The sequence below is a fragment of the Falco cherrug genome, chromosome 7 (assembly GCF_023634085.1).
Source record: "Falco cherrug isolate bFalChe1 chromosome 7, bFalChe1.pri, whole genome shotgun sequence".
Lineage (NCBI taxonomy): Eukaryota > Metazoa > Chordata > Aves > Falconiformes > Falconidae > Falco > Falco cherrug.
In genome coordinates, this window is record NC_073703.1 from 26,170,909 (window position 1) to 26,193,121 (window position 22,213).

The 22,213-nt window shown below is 42.9% G+C and overlaps 1 protein-coding gene across 1 annotated transcript in view; it reads right to left on the bottom strand.

Moving 5' to 3' along the window:
• Nucleotides 1-22,213, bottom strand: part of MDGA2 (MAM domain containing glycosylphosphatidylinositol anchor 2) — a 394,427-nt gene that overhangs the window by 109,740 nt on the left and 262,474 nt on the right. Inside the window, exon 8 of the mRNA XM_055717155.1 lies at nucleotides 21,189-21,482. Within this exon, the coding sequence (XP_055573130.1) occupies nucleotides 21,189-21,482 (294 nt within the window). The remainder of the gene's footprint in view (nucleotides 1-21,188; nucleotides 21,483-22,213) is intronic.

Below are 22,213 nucleotides of genomic sequence, written 5' to 3' on the forward strand. Positions count from 1 at the left end.
CGGCACCTCCCCAAAACAGCCGCGTCTCACACCTTGGTGCTTCACGCCCTCCATGGGGACCCCAAAAGGGATGCAGTTGCTGTGATCCTACCAAAGCAGAGCATCACCCCAAGCCCCCAAGGTAGAAGGCAGCAGAACCTGCCAGCGACCCCAGAGCCAGCCCTGTGTGAGCGACGAGCCCCAAACCTCAGCCATGGGGCAGCAAGGCAAGTGGCCACAGGGACAGAAAGAGTTATGAGCACCTAAAAAGAATGAAGCACACAATATCCCACGTCTTAAATGTGGCTGAGGCCAAACGACTGCACTTTAATGGCTAGCGTTAAACCAGACACTTGCTCTGAAATGAAACTCCTGTGAGTCGATCTGCCACCACACAACAGAAGAGAACCTATTTTTGAGTTCATTTGTATTTTCCTAGTGCTGATTGCTGTGAATAATTTAATCCTCATTCAGAAGACTGCTAATAAGACACTGCTTTTCAAGTGAAAACAGGCTCTACTTGTGAAACTTGGGCCCGGATTTTTATTCAGACGCAATTTGAAATAAATAAATAAATAAATTTACAAATAAATAAATAAATGCGTAAATAAAGACTATAGCTTCTGTTTCTGGGGCTGTTTTTTGGACAGACAGATTTGTCTTCTGTGTCCAGCAATTTTTATGCTGAAGGGAATAAAGCCCAACATTTAATTGTTTTCCTTCTCCCACAGGATTCCATAAAATTTTATGTTATTTCTTCTAAGTATGGGGTTTTTTTTTCCCAATGTTTTACACATAATTGCCTCTTTGTTTTCAGTAAATCTATATATTGCTATTCTCTTTCTTCCAGCCGTTTCCTCTGCCGTTCTAGTTCATCTACCCTCTCAACCAATTTTATCAGGCTCTGTTTTATCTCAAAAATTGAATTTTCAAGGTTATTGAAGAAATATGTTTTTCTCTATTTTCATTTCCTTTCTGAACTCCACCAAGGCCTGTGTTGGATGTATTTTGGAGCTCTGCATACTTAGTGGTATTGCTGGGTTCATTCTACCTCATTGCTATGAAAAATATACTGGCACATCCTTCCTGAATCCCCTGTGTTTTCTTTGCTTTTCCCACCATTCTACTCCACCAATCTTAACTCTCTTTTCCACTAGACATGCACCAGCCAAACCACAGGCCCATTACACAAATACCAACTACCTTCCAGGATTTGTAACTGGAAAACATCTCACTTTAATCCTGATTGAAATCAGCATTTCAATGCTGATATGCTTCATATCCCTATGAAAGATCTGATACTGCATAATTTCAGTGAATTTGAAAATGTAGCAGATATTAATTACATCACAACATGTGCCTTAGGATACTTTTCTCAAAACCTCTTGGCTAGCATAACCTTTCTTGATCGTAAGATAAGAATGGACTTTTATCACACATCTTCATCTTACTCAAATACTACAAACAAACCTTACCAATCAATTGAGACATGAGGTTAGCCCACAGCATTTGATTCTCCACCACTGGAATTAGAAGTATAACAGCTTCCCAGGAAGGGACCAGCGTTTTATATGGATTTTGCAGACATGTTGCACACCTGCAGACACAGGGAGGAACCACATCTTTGATATTCCTGATCATTTCTGTAGAAAACTCCCAGTTTCTTGCAGCATTTCCAACTGTAAAATCTTGTCTTATTTACAAGTGTTTCACAAGCTTCTCCTCTAAAATAGGTCCTGCCCACAGGATCACAAGAACATAAGTTTGAAGAATACACTGTGTGACCGAGCCACTGGCCGGCTACTGTAGTCAACTAGGTTACAAACCACCCCATAAATCTCACTGCTATCATAATTAAAAATCTGCATGTATTTATGGCCAGTTTGTATCTACGTATTCCCACATCAATGCTTTAAGCTTTTAGAGCTCTGAAGTGTTATTTTCCTTCTATCAGCCCCATGGTGTACATTCAGAGTACAAACTGATCTCCTAGTCTTTCCTCAGGAAGACGAAACATGGCAAATTACTATGGTCTCCTCCTGTAATATCAAACCCTGCCTTGCACGTGTTCTGTTTTGTGTCCAGCCGTCAAGAACATGTACTCAAACGCACCAAGGACGTCTCAATGCTGCCGTACAGAGCAGCTTAGAGGGATACTTGTCTGCACTGGGCATAACATACGCCTGCTGGTGCACCACAGGATCAGGCTTTCCTTCCAGCCATGCCTCAGTGATCCCCAGACCAACTACTGCAGTCAAGCAGACCCTTCTCTACATCTGTTCCAAACACTAACAACCAACCCACATAAGAAGTACATTCGCCTTGGTCTCCAAAGAACAGCAGCTTTCATTTCAACCTTTGCATTTGTGAAATCACCGAGGTCCTTTCTGTACGAGAACTCTGCCTCCCTCTACATGAGCAATACTGCCCACAGAGTTTTCTGTTCAAGCAGAATGATGGAGGCTCAGCATCTGTCTGCTGCTAGGCTTTGATTAATTTTACTTTTGAGAATCAGAAGTAAAAGCCTGGACAAAGTGCAGGAATAGCGTAAAGTTGCTTCTGGCTACCCCACGACTTCAGTGAGTAACTGGAACTGCCCTGGGGCATGTGGACCTTACGATATGGCATCAGCAGCTTCCATCAAAACATGCCTATATGTTGTGCCATCACCAAGAGACTAACCATAACTGTCCCCAGGACTGCTTTTTGAGGAACTCCTCCTTTCAGAGTATCATTTCTCTTTCAAAAACCATCTGTTGCTGCATCTCCCTGAGCCAGACCTTTCAGTCACTTGTTAGGTACACCTAAACTCACTGTTTCTACCAAAATACATTTAAAACACCGTTTTGTAGAGTTAATATGAATGGATATTCTGCATCTCCCTTGCCTCAAAGTTATCAGTCTAAAATGACCAGTTCTTCTTATATTATTGATCTTTGTCAAGCCAACATTACAGTCAATGCTACTTTAACTTCTTCACTGAAGTTACGTTTTCCTTTGACAGTTTTGCAGAAGCTTGAGATCAGGCCTGTTATTGCTTGGATTGTATTTATTTTACTTCATCTCTAATACAGGGACTATCTGTGCCATTCACTGCATCTGACTCAAACACTAGTTAGGAAACTTCGCGGCAGGACATGAGACCTGAATCAGCTCTTGTGAAAATATGGACACCCCGAATGCCTCATCCAAGCAAAATTTAACTCAAAAGTAACGCTTCATGAGTCTTACTCTGGTAATTTCTCCTTTCACATTCTTACTTACGTCATTCATCCTATTTTTTCTTCTTGAGACAGTGCCATCCAACACTGAAGAACATTTCCAAGTATTGACTTATTTTCAGACATGCTTAGGTGATTCTGAGCTATATCTCACCCTTGTTATCTGGATGCTTCTTCCACCAATCCAGTATGTGCAGAAATGAAGACCCTTTGAGTCCCATGTTTTCTTACCCTATGCAAGGCCCAACTCCAAAGCAGACCCTGGGCACTCTTTCCTCATCCCAGCACTTTTGAACATCTGACATAACTTACTTTCCTGAACCTCCTCTATAAACTGTTTCCATGAGCCAAAGCTGTCTTAAAGCAGCCGTAGTCCCACTTGTGGTGCGAATCCCTTCCAATCATACTTTAAGTCCTACTACCGGATTGGCAGCCAGCCCACCTAAGAACTCTAATAACTAAAATTCAGAGGAATTTCAGTTGAAACACAATTATTCGAGGCTACACAATGGAAACAGGGAGGCACAGCACCACCACCACCATAAAGTCAGCACTTTTGCATTACAATAGAAGGGCTAAGCTCCTCCACACCCCATGAGAACTCAACATAAGCCTAAAAATAATCCCCTGATGAAGCAAGTCACTGCATGAAGAGCAGAAGTAATGAACCCTGTTTCTCTTGCACTTTCTTACCTTCTTTTCTGTGTCAATTCTCTGGTGCCCAATGTGGCTTCTGCAATGATTTTGAAATGAAGAAACAAATAAAGCCTCTGTATTCTGTACCACCACCTATTTTAATACAACATGTGTGCTTGAGCTTTTTAGCTCTCCATCACTAGTAATAACTCACTAAAAACTGTATACCAGAATTAGAAAGATCAGTCAGGCCACAATTCTCCTCTTTCCAATAATGCCAGTGACAACACACTTGGAAAAATCCTAATGTAGCTGCAACTAATGGGGAAATACTGTCTTTGGACACCTGAAGTACAGAATACTTCCACAGATTAATCAGAAACTGGATGGAGATGCGGTATGTACAGAAAGTGGATGCTGGCTTGAAAAGGTTGCTTGCTCCCCCACAGCAAACACAGCAAAGAGCAGCGAACACACTCTCCTCCCCACAGAACAAGCCTCGTCCAGCAAGATTAAGCTGTAACTTCAAACCTGCAACCTCAGTCTCCCTATACATGCTCAGCATGCAAATCATGCCGTGTGGCACAGCACCCATGGGAGTGCATGCAGGTATGTCCTCATGTATGTCAAGTGATGAAGATGATACTACTGTACATACACGTGCAATAACAACATATACATATCAGCACACGGAGCTAGCTGAGGGAGTTGGGAACTGGGAGTGTTTTTTAGCTACAAGCAATCAGCAAGTATACGTTGCTGAATTTCAGTCTGACAGGCACTGATTATATATCAGACAAGGATTTTTTTTCTCTCAGAAACGCTTCTTGATTTGCAAAGAAAATCAAGGTCGCCCTTATAAGTAGGCATAAACTGCTAAATTTCTCCTTTTGCAAAAGAAAAAAAAATGCAACTATCAAATTCTTTTCAAGAAGGCTTTATGAGGGACTGGTCCCAGACTAAGCGATATCTGAAGGGGCACAAAGTTTTGAGATGGTTCACAGCAATCACCCTGCATAATACGTCTAAGAGGAATAAGCTGCTAATTACCAATTTTTGTAACAAAGCTGTATGAGCTCCTGTGAAGGAATGTGATTAGTTGATTAGTGAAATATGGCTGGATATGTACCGATCTGTTCTGTGTGAGTATCCAACCTGGCACAGATCGCACAACCCAGGGGAGATGTTTCTCATTTGTTTCTGTAGATCATTTAACATCAGTGTTCCTATTCTAGTTTGCCTTTTCACCATCAGCATGTCTACATGCCACCTACACACTGCATCACATTGATGTTTTGATCCAGGATCAAACTCTCATGGGTTAGACCAAGTGCCTCGACGAGATGCTAAGAATATTAGTATTAAAGGCTCATGGGCTTATAGCTCTGTATGGTCCAGTAATTATTACTAGGTGTATCCAGAAGAATCACTGCAAGGGTCAACAATCTTTCTAGAACTTTTCTTCTCGTCACTGACGTGACCTTGTGACAAAAAGCACAGCCAAGAGAAGACCAGGCTGTTTTTGTTACTGGTTCAACTTCTTCATTTGTTTTGACCAACAAATTCAGTGTGGTCAAATGTCGAACTGACAGCAAATGGGCTGCCCCGTCCGAGGTCATGAGATCAGAAATTAGCAAGCCAGATAATACTTTAAAGAGAGTCACAGACCTGATAACACCTGGACTAATTAGCATCCGAGTCAGAAGTCCAGCAAAGATTTGAATTAATTTTCTCCCAGGCAAATATTAATTCAACTGTTGACCTCTGGGACAAAATTCCCTTCTGGCTTATATGAACAAAATACAAAAATCACTGGAGCTATCTCCATGTTCACTACTAGGAGACACAGCTTTTGTATCTTAAAGTTATATACCAGTATAGTAGACAAGGACTTAAAATAAACTCATTCTAGGCTGGTGATATTAAATGAAATAGGATGTTTATTCAAGCCAAGATTTATTTCCCTTCGTTCTTTTGAGAGATAAATCTTTTGGTCCAAATAAAATGTGAGTACAATTGTGGATGCACTAAATGATGGCCACACTAAAGAAATTCAGGGACAAATTTAAAATTAGATATGTCCAAACTATAGGAGGCCTCTGTGGTTATCTGAGCTTATTATAAGGTCTTTTTGTCTTCTTTCACCTCTAATCTATTACAGACAAGAGACAGTTTGCTCCCCTAACGAAGCTGAAAACAGTAAATATACAAAAAATAAAACTCACCAGTGCGGCTTTTTTCATCTTGAGCTTTGGTACTCAAAACACAGCAAAAGCATACAAGATAACTGTGAATAAAATCAGTAGCTTGCTTCAAAAAGGCTTGTGACATGAGTAATCAGGAAAAGAAATGAGTTGGCAAACTGTAGTGTGGACTTCAAGCTCTAACACAACACTTTGGTTCAGAATTCCCAGCTCAGGCAGTCAGATGCTAAAGACTGAAGTGGCAAAAAGCACAGCTAACTGGGCACATGCATGGGCTGAACTTCACACTTGGGCACTACAACCCTGCAAGGAGCCTAACAAAAAGGAGAGATGGAACCACGGAGGGAGATGGTGGGAACTTCCATGATTAGCACCTCCAGGAACTGGAACGTCAAGACCTGATGACATGGTTGTTTAAGAGTCAGTGCCTGAGGAGTCACAAATTTGGAGCCTTCCAGGCTCCATGAAAGCCTGGAATGAATTTTAATTTCTATGTGATTAAAGACAAAAAAGCTAGGACCACTTCAAATCAGGCTGAGGCAGAGGTGGTGAATAGGACAGAGAGGACTTGCAAGTGAATTGACACTGACATTGCAGTCAACTATCTTTTTCGAGAAGAAAAACAGAAGAGTGTAAATCAGAGGCTCTGACCTCTACCTGGAGAGCAAAAAGCCAACCTAGGTCTGCACAAAGGGTATGAACAAAAACATACGTAGCACATGTGAACGACTTGTGGTTACTCTATTTTCCCTGGTGGCACTATAAAATACCAGCAATTTCTTTGCAGTTAATCGGAAAGATGATACGTTTTTGCCCAGTTTTAAAGCCACACCACACAAATAATATTTGGCACAGAAGAGGCAAGCTCTTTCATTGCTTTGGTGCAGTAGGATTTTCTAAAAGAGCTGACCTTCCTCAGGTGTTAAAAATAATTCACACCTGTAGGAAGAAATGAGCTTATAAGAATGTAAAGAGTACACACATATTCACAGTGCAGGGGCTGGACAAGCATTGACCTAAACTAACCACTGAAATCTGTAGAGAAAACTGGTGGGGAAACAGTGAGGGACACGAAAGTGATCCAGTGACAAACTCAGTGCCTACCTTGAAAACGGGAGTGGGGTGGGGTGGGAGGAGGAGCTGGAGAGCTCCTTAACTCCAGTTCCCAGAAACATTCTGCAACAAACACTCCAATAATTTGTGAGCGCTTGGAAGTTAAAACTAAAATGAGTCACTGTCACTAGGGATTTGTCAACAGCAAATCATGTCAAAATAATCTGATTTCCTTCTTTGAGAGTGTAACAGAGACAGGTGGCTGGGGAGAAATCGATGATATCCTGCACCTTCACCTGAGCCAGGTGTCTGGTGCCGTTTGCCCTGACATTGCCATAAGCTAGCCACACAATTGTGGCCTGGTATGGTGGGAAAACTTGAGCACAGGGTGGTGTAAAACTCCTCAGACAGCCATGCTGACACAGCCCTTGCCAGAGGTCCCTGACCTTTGGCCAGGTCCAAAGCCCTGGGGTCCAGCTCTATCCAAGCCAGTTACTTGGACAAAGAAAAAAAAGCTGGATAAAGACAGCAGGGAGAACCATCAGGTGGGAAGGGGGTCTGCAAAACAACACCTTGGCTGCACAGCAGATCACAGCTGAACAGGAATGAGCAGTGTCATGCTGCTGTGCATCAGTCTGCGATGGAGGAATGGGACTACATTCCACCGCTGCACATCTCCTCTGCCCAGCAGCCACAGCCAGAACAGGGCACAGCTGTGCCCAGCCTTGGAGCTGCACTTGAGGAGGATGGTGGCCAACCTCAGGGAGCATGGATGAAAGTAGAAGCAGTGATCACATCTAAGCAACTTGGCGTATAAGGCAAAATTGCAGGAAATGGGACCATTTACATCGTACAGAAATCCGAAGGCTGGCAAGACAACAGTCTAACTAGGCAAGGAGCCACCAAAAGAGGAACAACTGCTCTCCATACCCACTGAGGCTTGGACGAAGAGGAAGGGGCCTAAACAGTTCCACGTGGGGGTGTGAATGATAAAGAGCTGCAGGGCTAGACAGAGGGCATGTGGAAGGTGAAGAACATTAGTAGTTTCCACCGATGCCTTGCAGGGCTGTTTTAGGGCAGCTTCCACCAGTGCACCACAGCCGTGACACTGGCAATTTCAGAAAGCCCTATGCATGCACACATGGAGAAGATTGTCTTTTCTGGTAATATAGCTTTACAATTTCAACTCCCTCCACTACAGCGAGACGTCTGGTTTTCCAGGTTTAGAGCTACAGAGCTTAGCTGTAAAAGGATAATAAAACCCAACTGCCTCTCTTTTTGTACCACCAAAGATTTCAATGGAGGAGATTCGTAGCGATGCCTATGTTTTTCCTCCATAGCTCTCAAAGTACAATAGTGTGTGTTGAGGGTACCAAAGACAATGCAGGGACCACACATCTAATGAGATAATTCAGTAAATAACGGGCTTCTTGACCGATGAAAGTGCTTGGCATGATTTTATGCTGCAATCCAGAACACATCGTAATTACCCTTACAAAACGAGTTACAGAAGAAACTGCATCTGTTGGCCTTTCCAGTGCAAACTGGGACCTCCAAGAGGAAAAATAACCATCCCTCGTTGCTGAGGTCAGTCCCCTGTTGTTTCATGCTAACGAGGAGCGGGCATCTCTTGTGCCCCTCCCCCTCTGTTTGCAAGCCAGTCCTGCCACAATCAGGGAAATGAGGATAGATACAGTCTATTACTTGTTACAAACAGAGTAAAAAGGAGAAATTGTACCGATAATAAATCTGAATGATAAAATAAATCTGAATAAGCCGCTACACCTTGAGGGAAACAGTCGATTAAAACAGGGATAATAATGGCTTTATTGATAAGAATACGTATTAATGGGCATGGTAACTACAAAGGAGCCTGGAAAAGTGAGAAATATGTATCAATTGCGAACGGCTTGAATATATTTTCAAGGGCCTGAACTACATAGAAATAACATTTCCTTTAATAAAAATGTAGGATATGCCTTCTCTTTGTTTATTCTCCAGAATTTTATTTACTGACCAAATAATAAATGAAAGGTGTGAAATTTCCCTTTCATTACAAGGAAAGCTTCTGAGTATAAGGAAGAGGGCGTGAGAAATCCTGTTACGTGGTATTTTCTATCATAAACTTTCCTCAAGAAAGCCACTTATGCAGCTTACTAACGCTGTCACCGGCCCGCAAAGACCCTCCGCAGCAGATGGCTGTGGTCCCCACAGCAAGAAATTGAGGTCAGAGCGGTGTGCAGTATTGCTGCTTGATAACAACAGGCATGACTGAGCACCAAGCAGAATGATGCTCCCCAGCAGGTAGTGGAGCTGGACAGCAAGGCAATGTGCAGGGAGCAGGAGGGTAAAACCCATACCCTACCAAGACGTTGACACAGATATCCAACCTACATGTCCTGTGCTCTTTGAAACCCTTCCTCTGCTGATGCTGCTGGCAAGACTCCTATTGCCTTCAGTGATTTAACTCATAACGTGATTTCCCTGCTGGGAGGAGAAGAGTACGAGAGGATCTCATGCAACATGGCCAACACGATTTTTTCCAGTCTGATGGGAGTGACCCAAAGAATGAGGTTCTACAAAAAAAGGATCGCTTCTCTGCAGCGACAGAAGATCCTCCTAGCTTTCACAGCATCGCAGCGATGGCTGTAATGAGCCCAGCGTCTTCTGGACTAGCTCCATTAGAAAAACCTGATTATGTACCAGCACAATCAAGGTCTAATTCCATTCCTGCTGCTGAGTGAAAGGAATGTGCCTGCTGACACCATTTTTTTGCCTACAAGTAAAATCATCTGCAAAACTTCATGCTAACAGCAGTGGACAATATGCCTGAATAATAAATAAAAATTACAATAATATAAAAAAATAAAGTTAATAAATAAATAAAGAATATAAGTAAGCAGATAAAAATAGATAAAGAATTTTTTACAAAAATAAATAAAATCTGCCATGAGGGAGTGCAGAGAAACTGGCAACCTTTCTTTAAATATGAATGCTGCCTTAAAAGACTCTATTTTATGAGGTGCTTATAGCCACAAAGTTCAGCATTTGCAAGTTAAACGGGAAGACAGTGATTTATAGAGCGAAATAAATAAGCATGTAACCAAGTACATGATGTAACACAGCAGCATTCACGGACAGGATTAGTTATGCGCCTATGCCAATCCAAATAATCTTAAAAGTTTTAATGCTTCACTTCACAACCATAGTTTTCATTAAAATGCCTGTTTTTGTAATTATGGGAATAAGTCTCCTAAGTAATATAAGACAACAAAAAAGAAATGTATTTACTTAGCACCTTCTTCAGTTAAAATGGCCAATGGCAAAAAAATAGACAAATGGCCAACTTAATCATTCCAATTCATCCTTCCATGAGTTGGTTGGTTGTTGACCTCGCTACTCTCAGTTCTTGTCCTACAAGAAGGGCATTTCCCTGCTCAGGCTGGCCGTGGCCACAGCACCTCAGAACACCCTCCCCAGCCACCGCTTTCGGAGCTCCAGAGCCACTGTCAGCCCTCTCCAGCAGAGCTGCTGGAGCTACTCTGTGATGTTTGCTGACCTTTGTGCGTTTTTTTGGTTTGTTTTGGTTTGTTTGTTTCTTTGTTTTCCCTAACTGGGATATTCCTTCTTATTCTGCTGTTTACCTTCATTCCCTCTTATCCTGCTATTTACCTTCTCACAATAATTTCCGGAGATTTAACTGAACATCACAAGCCCCAGTAAAGAGTCTCACTGTGTACATTTGCCCTCTGATTGCTATCTCTTAACTAGTTATTAATTGCAAAGCTGGTCTGTCTTTTATAGAATCCCAGAATGGTTTGAAAGGGACCTTAAAGACCACCCAGTCCCACCCCCCTGCCCTGGGCAGGGACACCCCCCCCCGCCCCCAGCCCAGGCTGCTCCCAGCCCCATCCAGCCTGGCCTTGGGCACTGCCAGGGATGGGGCACCCACAGCTGCTCTGGGCAGCCTGGACCAGCGCCTCGCCGCCCTCACGGGGAACAATTTCTTCCTCATATCTCATCTACATCTCCCCTCTTTCAGCTTAAAGCCGTTCCCCCTTGCCCCTGTCACTACAGGCCCTGCTATCATATCACAGCACACTTCCTATAAAATCAAACATGGCTTAACATACAATAGAAAACCAGAAGAAAACCTTTGCTCTTGAAGATACCATATGTAGGAAATAAAGCTCCATGGACATGCCACTGTCCATGCAGACATCCCCATCCACTCTCAAAAGCCCATGAAACCCCTTCCAGGAAACAACCAGGTTTTTCTGGTTTCTGCCAGGAGCTGCCACATATCTTGCAGCTGTGCAAGCTGACATGCTAATGAACATGGGTCCTACCAGCTTTTCCTCCCCTTGTGTTACCTCTGACAAGGTCCCTCTACAAGAACAGCACCGTCAGGAGGAGGAGTTGCCTGTTGGCAAGTGAAGGGACTAACACCATATCTCCCCAGTACCTCCCCTCCCCTCACTGCTACAGATTAGGAAGAAGGCTCCCACGCCAGTGTAACCTCCTAGAAATCATGACATTAGTGTCATACAACCAAGAGCAGCACGAGCTGTTGCAGCTCTGCAGCACTTGAAGTGGGAGGGGGCATCGCTGTGACCCTGGAAACTCCTCATCCTAACCCCCAAAAAGCCCTAAGCATGAGTCAGACGGAAGTCCCTTGGTGTCCCAGACCTTCAGGGATACCAAATCTGCAAAAGGCCAGGGAGCTTATTTAGCAGTGTTTGCAGACACTCTCCTCCACAGCTTCTGTGGTGCTGCCTCCATCCAATTCCCCACAAGTTTCCAAAACCTTTCCACCCGCCTGCATTAGTCATAAAACTATCAGAAAAGGCATCAACCAAAGGCTATTTATCGCAACCTAAAACCCGTGTTGGGAAGAAGCAGAGTGAAACATTGTGGGAAGGTGCTGGTCTCACTCGCTGTACAACAGGGGAGAGATGCACGTACAAGACCTTCCTGACTTTCAGAGGGTTACATTGGTACTGGAGGCTTCTTGTCCAGCTTGGTGGCATTCAGGATCAGAGCATCCATGTGCTCTGGGCAGGGGGGGGCAGTTTTCTCCTTGCATCATGGAACAAACCCAAACTCTACCACATTTCAACCTGTTGTTTATGTGCACCGAAGATTTTTAACAGAGCACAGATGCTCTTTGCTTCAGTCTGATCCTCTGTATCTTGAGTTTCAAGGGGATGGCCTAGCTTCCTGGAGCTAACTTGAAACAGCTGGAAGCACCGATATGCCAGCGTCAGCAAAAAGCTACCATGGGTAGGAGAGAGCAAAGTTCTGTGAACAAACCTGAAAGAAATACTGACGTATTAAAACGTGGTGTTCTCCCAAGATTATTGGTTTGACTTACTCAGATCCTTGATGCCATCTCCAGGAGAAGCAGAGCATTCAAAGACACCCTATTCTAATTCTTCATATTTAAAATACAGAGATGCAAACATTTACCTCTACTCCCATTCCTCCTCTAGTTCTCACTTCTTAAAAAAACAAAAACCTTTTTGTCTAGAAGACTGTCTTTGGTCTTGCCCTCAGACCCTGCTGTGAACTGCTCTGTAGTGTAAGACTATCTTCTACACGACTAATTGTCAAAAATAAACCGCCATGAATAATTCATTTTTTTCTAATAACATCTGTGTTTATGCTTCAGGTTCTGGGGTACTTGCTGCTATGCTGTCTTTTGGAAGTTCTAGCAAGAAAAAGAAACATCTCAGGAGGATCTCGCAGTGACTAGAGTTTTAACATTAAATAAGAAAAAAAATTCAAATTATCTCATTTCATTTACAATTTTCCATGTTGCCAGTGTTTGCATATTCATTACCTCTCCAGGTCACTTGACACACATTGCCTTTGACCTTGCTAAATGTGAAAAAGCTCACAGAATTTTGCTTTGCTGATCAAGCCATCAATTATTTCCATAAATTTTTCATCCCTTGCTCTGTTCAGATAAATTACACAGAAAACCGTAATTGCTCATGCACTACACTGAAATATTTCTCTATCAGCTTTCACTGAGGGTTTTGTAGAAGAGATTTTGACCATTGTTTTAAAACATAAAAGCACTAAAAGAGTTTTCTGGAAAATTTCTACTCTAAGAACTAAGGAGCTGGGAACAACCCATTGGTTAAACACAAGGGTGGTGATATCAATACCTGGAGTGGCCAAATACATATCAACCATAGGGCTGGCTGAATCTTTAGGGTCAGGCAGGCAGCATGTACCCGTGCCACATGGCAGCAACCCTGGGAAAAACTTGCACCCCAGGGATTTGGGGTTCCTCTGACACAACACACCAGGATGGAGAAAGCAACTTCAGAAAGCAAACCAAAATGATGAAGGCAGCTGGGAGCAACATCTATTTTGAAGTTTTGCAGTTAAGATCATTTATTAATTCCCATACTCCAAAAAGACATGAAAAATGGCACACATATAAAAACAGCATGGCCCAGTTCTAACCCTCTTTTAGCCTGCCCTCTCTCCCACCACAAAGAGCCAAAATCAAACACAAATCCTACCTATAGAGGAGGAAGGTGTTCATAAAGTAATAAGCCAAACTGTCTGGGAATGTGTCGGGTTATGCAACACTTGTCCTGAATACTCACCAGCTTCTTCCACTCAAATCTTCAATCATAAAAAAAGAGAAAAAACTGTAACTGTGTTGTAAATCATATGGATGTAAAATGTAAATACTGATTTCCTTTATCATTTCAACCCTCCTAAAAACAGATTTCAATGATTATTTGAAAATAAAGACATTTTCCCCCTTCAATTACTCTTCTCACCTATGGAGATTCCCTCTTTAATGAATTCTCGTAGTTAAAATCTTATAAGCAGATTTGAAAATCTAGAAGGTTTCACTCTCTGGGAGTTTTACTCTCACTGCTGATCCCCACTCATAAAACAGTAACTTTAACTCGCCCAGCTCTGCCCAGCAGTATGAATGAAAAACGGGGAGTGCAAAATTCTTCCCAAGGAATGAGCTGTTGTCACGGCCATGGGAATTATAGGACACATTTGTCCGGAGCTGAAAGTCACTGTGACCATCTCCAAACTAGAGCAGCGATCCTGGTCCCCACCCCCACTCCTTGAAGGGTTTTGTCCACCCAGCTTCAAAAAAATCCCCATCCACGGACCGGCATCTGTAAATCTCCTCGCACATTACTGCAGGGATTAACCACCCCACCTGTTACAAAGTTTCTCATAATTACTTTCCTAAATCTCCATGAGTTTTAAGCTCATTAATTCTAGTTCTACTTTGGACGGAGAACTCTTCATTCCTGTCTTCTGCAACTACCTTTTATTTCATTATTTTCATTATTTATACAATATTTACATATAAATATTTCATCAGGCACATATTTAGACAGTCACAGGATAGATACAGCAATTTTTCTGAGCTGCCAAATTGCCTGTCGAAAGCATAAAAGATTATTTTTTACCGTCCTCAGCTGCAAATAACGTCATCATCTAAAGCAAAGTGGACCCAGTTCTGAACTCTCCTGCCAATGTAAAACCCGAACAACTAATTTATGCCCCACTGATACACTCCAGATTTGCAATGATACACCTGAGATTGTAATTCAGCCTCATATTTCTTACTAATTAGCTCTGTTCCATTTCAAATATAATCCCTGAAGAACGTTCCCCTTCAGTGTGATTTCATTAGTTGTTTAGAATTTATTACCGAATAGGAATGACATACATAAACTGGGACTCAACCTGAAAGGAAAATTCAGAGCACCACAATGCGGCCAACTGCTCTGCCAACCAGGTTACCATGAAATATCTTTGATGTTTTAAGAGGCTTTACAAGTACTTGGAGACCAATGCATTTGGAAAACACTTTATATTATAAACAGTATTTTATGTAGCACCAAAGTAAAACTGGAGCATATAAAACGCAAGCCCAACACGCAGCAATGTCCACTGTGAAAAATGATTCTGTCCTTCCTGCTATCATCACTTGATAAGGTACACGATGTAAACATTTGATTATATTGTACCTGACGGCATTTTTATTTCCCGAGCATTCTCTTCCAGCAATAAAACTGGTGCATTTAAATTATTACTGGATTGAATTCTGTCTGCCAACAGCAGGTGTTTATTTATTAGATTTTTTTAACTTTTATTTAGCCAAATTTGCCAGCACTCCAAGCGGGTGCTGGGCTCTGAGCACTGTCATGGCACGTAATTCCCACTTTCCACTTTCTGTCTCAGTGCCCTTCTGGAACTGAATTGGGACAAGCCACCTTTAGGAGCATGTCTGGGACCGTCCTTCCTTTTCAGATGCCACCCTCTCAACTTGGAGCAAGGAAGCCACATCCTAGAGACCTTCCTGGGCTCACGGCAGGAGGGTTCATGGCCAGTAGGGCTTCTGATGGGCCCCCAAGGGCAGGCACAAGCTTCAGAAGGAGCTGGGGCTCCATCTGGACCAGCACCTTTGATCTTTGAGCACCAGTTTTGGAGGAAATGAGCAGTGTGGATTGCGGCACCAAACCAACAATATCAACAGCACCGTTGCACAAGCGCTTTGAGTCACCGTGAGCCAGCACAGGTCTCTGACAGTCACATAGGTGCCTCCTCTGCCCTACTCAGCATCCCCTTCCCACTCGCAGGCATGCAGCAAACCACACTTGGGAGACGAACTAGTTAAACACTGACACTGCTGCTTTGCAAGGCTGGTTTTGCACGGTTAGCCCAGCCTTCCCAGTAGACTGCTCCTGTCATTTAAACCTGCTGAAGGGATCCCCCTGGACCCAGAAGATGGCCTTCCCCATGCAAAAAGCTCCCCAAAATCTGTAAGGAGGATACAGGATAAATGCCATTCTCTGAAGGGCTCACGTGTTGACCGTACTATAGATGAGAGCACATTCAAAAGAGCCTGGTCTTGGGTAAAAATCAGGCAGAAAGTCCCTGCAAAGGGGAGCTGGCTGCATAGCAAACCAGGCTGTTTGGTGCAGCCTGCTCCTCTCCAGGGCTGAGACCCCAAGATAACAGCCATGAGTCCTGGGAAGATCTCTGCTCTCCAAATGCTATCTCTGCTGGCACCAGCAGGACTTCACAGACCAGGCTGATGCTGATGTCACCTTTGATGACAGACCTCCCTCAGCTCTGTCCCTAGCATCACAATTAGTTTTCTCCTTCTTTCATTCTGCAGGGAAAGGAAAAGAAGAGCAACAAAGGAACTGAGTGGCCTTTTACTCTTGTTCTTCACCCGGAGGTCTTCTCCAATCTCCCACAGGAGCTGGACACCACAGTAACAACAGCGACAAGTCCCACCGAAATGTTTGGCTCTTGTTGCTGTTGGTGCTGTATTTCCATGATCCTAATTAATCTCTCAGAGAAAAGCTAGCAGCGCTCACAAAATCTGCCAAACAATAAAGATCAAAGTCCATAAAGCTCATAGCTTGTGACGAGTGCCAACACACCTAAGAGAAAACACTTCAGGATAATAACAGCAATAAGCAAAGGATATGAGGTGTATTGATCAAATCAGATATTGCATGTCTTTCATTACTGCAGCATCCTCAGAATCTCATCTCCAAAACCTCTAGGGTAGGAACTGTTGTCTCTATTTTACAGGTAGGGAACTGGGACAAAGGAAAACATCCCAGACACTTTCCTTCTGACAGGCTCTGCTGCTTTCTGTTGATGCTTCGCTCTCCATAGCCACACAGGGAGCACAGATACCTAACATTCAGATGGATAAAATTTCAGTTAAATTCCTAAGACCTATTCAATTAGACCTCAAAACAAGGATCTTCTTTGCTCTATTCTACTGTTGAGCAATCACTTCAGGACATTACAAGGTTTGCATGGCTCAAAGTGTACTGAAAAGCACACTGACCATGTCTTGGCCAACAGACCAGGGCTAGGAGAGATGAGTTTTCTTTTACAAACTGCCTTTGGTTTCCCATCACACATTTTCATTTTCCTATTACAGTTTTCAGAATGTGATGGTACACAGGTAAAATCAAATATCTTAAACCACAACTTGAGGCCAAACTGTGACAAAGCACAGAAACCAGCCACTTTCCTAGAGAATTCACAGCCTGGGATCCTCACATCACTGAGCATGGGGTTAAAGCGATGGCAGAGGGAAAGAAAAACTCTGTTAAAAATCATCAGATGAACTGAGAGTGGGCCATATTAAAAAAAAAAAACAACTTTATATTTGAATTTATCTTTAATTTTTCCTCAGTTTGAGCCAGCAGGTATGACCTAGAGCAGTAGTTCCACTGAAAGATTTGCTCTGTGGAGCAAAACAGAGTAACACACCACTTCGGTGAGACAGAAAGTACTACTCTCACAAGCAGAAACTCTTCCGGCACCCCAGAGAACCCACCTACCAATGTCCACGAACATACCTGGTGATATACCACACACCATATACAGAGTTAAATCAATGAGTTGTTATATAAATGTTTCATTAAGTATCTTTCCCTGTTTATAGCTGATAGAAGCATTTAAAATAAATATTACAAAATTACTGAAAAGAACAGATTTTTATGACAACTGAATGAATGCTATGCTAGTTATGGAAATGATACTGAAGTTGCTGTGAACACACATACTTTCCTCCCACAAGAAAAATAATCAAAGCATTGCATAATATCTGCTTTGTCCAGTCATCTCCAAATTGTCACTTGCTAGGGTCGGAATAAAGTGAGTAGAAATTTAAACAAGAACAGATTAAAGAAAAATCTCCTGTAAGTACCTGTTACACTTCTGCTTATTATAACTGTTTTCCAGCTGCTTCTAATCTCTTTCAGAATATGTGAAATGCTGCAGATAATGCAGCTCTAAAAATACATAGAAACAGAGGGTGGGTTTGGTTTTTTTTCCGCAAACAAAATATTGTAAAATAATAGCAATCCAAGCAATGCATCCACCAGCCTTTGGAATTCAGCAGGAGTCATCCCGCTGGGTCCACTGAGGACTGGCTCAGGTCCTGAAGAAGTGCAGCTGGTGGGAAGTCCTCATCCACATCCTGCGAAGCATTCCCCAAGACCCAGGCTCAACCCATCCCCTCCTCTAACACGAAACGCATGATTACCTCCCTGCTGAAGAAAATAACAGCATCTGCTTAAAAACTTTGACACAGAGACCAGGATAAACAATGCAGAGCTCACTGGGTAAATAGAAGAGTTTCTATGATGTGAAAGACTTGAAATAAATTCTTCCAGTGCAAAATGGCAAAATGTAGGACATATCACAGCTGTTATACAGAGCCATGTCAAGAGTGCTTCTGAGTACTTGTTCTTCCAGTATCCCCCAGTGAACTGAGCTTCTGAGGATTGAAAAAACCCCAAACCCAAGAAAACCATAAAAGGCTGAAAATGGGGTTTTATTTTATTACCTAAAACCACACGAAACAGGGCTCCTCTGAGCTCATAAAGCTCCCAGGAGCTGAGATGAGAAATTCTTGACACAGGGGTTGGGACGACCAGCTTGCCTCAGCCATTACTTTGTGGGTTTGCTGTTTGTTTGCAGTTACTGGAGTGGATTTACCTCCAGAGCTTTCCCGCTGAGCCTCTTGCTTTACCAGGAATACCCTCCACATGTGTACTTGTACATGCACTGAATGACTTGAAGAAGCCTCCAGCATCCACACGTCAATCATGCATGTGTCCATCCTCCACACATCATCACAACCAAGCCACACCAGGATGTTATAACCATGCTGGATTCTGCACAGACATATGGAAAAGATGATGTACACTGATCAAAAAAGAGAATATAAGCTAAATGGCTAAGATGGAGGATCCAAGTGGACAGAAAATAAAATCTTTTCTACTTCTCACAACAAATCAGTGATAGAAAAGGGGAAAGAAGCCACGTTCCTATTCATGAGGACCATTGCTCCACTGTTTGCAGAGTGATACTTGTTGACAGGGGACTCTGCAAATCAGCACTTACTGAGTTTATTATTCACGTTTCCTCTCTGCCATTCAAGATCATCAAGGCCTGCAGTCACCACACAGGCCACTCTTGTGTCCAGGCTACCCAAAAATCTTGCACCTTGTCACCTTTCTCACTCATCACTGTTGCTCTCAGAGGAACTAGTCTTAGTCAACCATTTCTACCAGCCATGCTGCTGCTGTCCTCCCAAGATGTCCGACAATGTCCCAAGAGCAACAGGCTGGGAAGCATCACTGCAAGTTTTCACAACCTTGATTTTCTTTAATATACAATGATATTGAGTAATCTTTTCTTGCATTTTAAATACTTGCAATAGATGGCAAAGACACGTTCCAGCAAAACCATGGCAGCCAAAATATACCACATCCAGCCTCTGTGCACACACCCGATAAACTGCAGCAACTGAAAACCCCCACAATGTCTTTTTGTTGCTGCTCTCTGCATTTTCCCCAGCACCCACCCCTCTCCTCTCACACCGTTCAAGCTGTGAGGGCCCAGGACACAGTTCCACCAGCTCTATCAGCCCTGACAATTACCTGTGCCCTGGTGACATGTCCATTTTGCCGGACAGACTTGGGGCTTCTTGCATGTATCCTATATTCTGCCCTTCTATGTCTTTCATATTCGACCTTCTCATGACATTTACCTTCTGCAAATCACCTTTTCTGCGCAGCTAAAATTAAACACCTATAATGATGATGGCTTGTTATAGGAGATCTTAAGAGAAACTGTGTGTCATCAGGAGTAGTCCAAGTGATGATACCCACAAAAGCCACCATCAGAATAACCATGATCCTAGTACCAATGACATGAGTAAAAATTCTTGTGTCAGCACAGGCTCCCCAGTGCTCCCACAGCTCTTAATTAAGGCAGCTTGTGCAGGCTCGTCCAGCCCATTTGTACAGGAGCCAGTCTTCCCTACTAAAATCCATCTGCTTTGAAAGTGCATCAGGAAGAGACTAATCCCCCCGTGGTCCTTTTATGCTCTGTAGGGAAAGACTGACCTCTCCAGAGGATGATCTCAGATCCAAGTAATTTTCTGCAATCTCTAGAGAGGGAGCCAGAGACATCTCTACTCCCAGTCTAGATACGGTCCTAATCTTCAGAAAACCGTCCTAATGCAGTCAAACCCACCACCAGGAGAAACCCAAGCGCGAAGGCTCCAGCTTGCCTGCTCTCTCTCAGGAGGCTCTTGGTGTCATTAATCCACGTGACTGCTGGCTGGGACAGGAGCACGCTTTGATAAAAATCTGTACCAGCACATCAGTAAATAGCTCTGATGAAAGCACTGCAGATACCACAACATGTAATCAAGTGCATAAATAATTTGTTATACAACAGACCTCAGAAAAAACAAATCAGTTGATTATTAGTAATAACTATGTATATTGCAGAATCTCATCCCTGGAGGCCCCAAAAGAGGTCAGTTGTGCTGAGCACAGAATGCTGTTAGAAAGCAAATCTGCCATAGTATTTGGGCATCTGAAACTGGAATAAATGAGGGCTGCACAAGTCAGTTTATTAAAAAGTGAAAGTAAGTACCAACAATACAACAGACACATGAAAGTCACTTAGTGAACATCTTTATCATACACAGCAACAAAGAATGGCTCATTATTCCCCATAAACCGTATCAAACCAGACTTTTTATTTTCCAATAATAAACACTGACCGTTCCAAAATAATTGATTTCCCCTTATGTTTTCCTTCCCACTCCTGGTGCTGCTGGTTTGCAGAGACAGAGCAGGCTATGCAGATCTGCATGCAGATCAGCTAAGATCGAACAGCTTTCTCTCGGGTTTTTTTGTCATTTTACACAGTATCAACAAATGAGATCAGTATCAGATCTGCATTTATAGAAATATGCCCGCCTGTCTCCTGCACTTGTTCCTTTGTCAAGAAATTTGAAGCTGTGCATTGGGAAACAATGATTGTCTCACACTTTTTTTAAAAAAAAATATATAAATGGGACTCCTATGTAATTTTTACTTCCATATTCACATTAAAATCATGGACTTGAGGAACTACAGAGCAAAACAACACAGCACCAAAAATGTAACAAACATAAAACTCTTGCTGCTGTGTATTTAGGGGAGAAATAACTTCTTTTTCTCAGCAAAACCACACGGAAAGAAAATAATGGTCTACTTACACTGTACAATGAGCTGTACCAAAGCTTCTCTGGGTTTCACATTAAACCCATTGTACTGGCTGGTCTGGCACCTGTAGGTTCCCGTCATCTCCCTGGACACGTTCACTATCCTCAGGATCCCATCGTAGCTCTCTGTCTGCATTCCCCCATCTGGCATTGCGACCTCCTTGTCTGCTCGGGACCAGAGAATGATGGGCTTGGGCTTCCCTGTCACCTGGCACTGCAGCTCGATCGTGTCCCCTTCCCGGGTGACCAGCGGTGACTTTTCTTGAGGGACAGTCAAATTGGGAGGGACTTCAAAGGAGAAAAAGAGATGATTCAACAGTTAGCATTATAGACATCAGGTGGCTTTCTTGCTTGTTACAGTTCTAATTGTATATCAAGAAGTAATTTATACACAGACAGCAATGCATATTGACTACAAATATTGGAATCACAGAATCAGAGAATGGTTTGAGTTGGAAGGGACCTTGAAGATCACCTAGTTCCCACCCCCCTGCCATGAGCAGGGACACCTTCCACTAGACCAGGTTGCTCTGAGCCCCATCTAGCACTTGAGCACTGCCAGGGATGACCGTGCAATGCTACTGTACTTAGGAGACCAGGTCCTCAGCTGCTTGAAGCGATTAAAATAAGTTTTAACAGCCCCAACTACAACACTTAGTTGCCTCCCTGTGTGTCCCTGACACACCAACACACCGTACCAGTGTACATCACTGCATTCAGACCACTGGTTGCAGCCCGCACTTTATCACTGCAAGTTACAGCTTTCCTCTTTATGGGTGTTTGGCACTAAAAACTTTTTTTTTTTTTTTAATAGCAGACTGGCTGCTGATTTTATCCAGCTCGTAATGGCCACACAATGAGGAAGAATCACGCCAATTCAGAAATCAGCTCAGAATTCAAGACCTGAAACCAAAATGCAGTTGGTGTCTTTCTACCACAGGAGGTTATCAAAGTGGAATTTTTTTATAGAGATTTGCATTAACAAATCCAGAAGGGATATGCGAACAACTGTTTCCAGC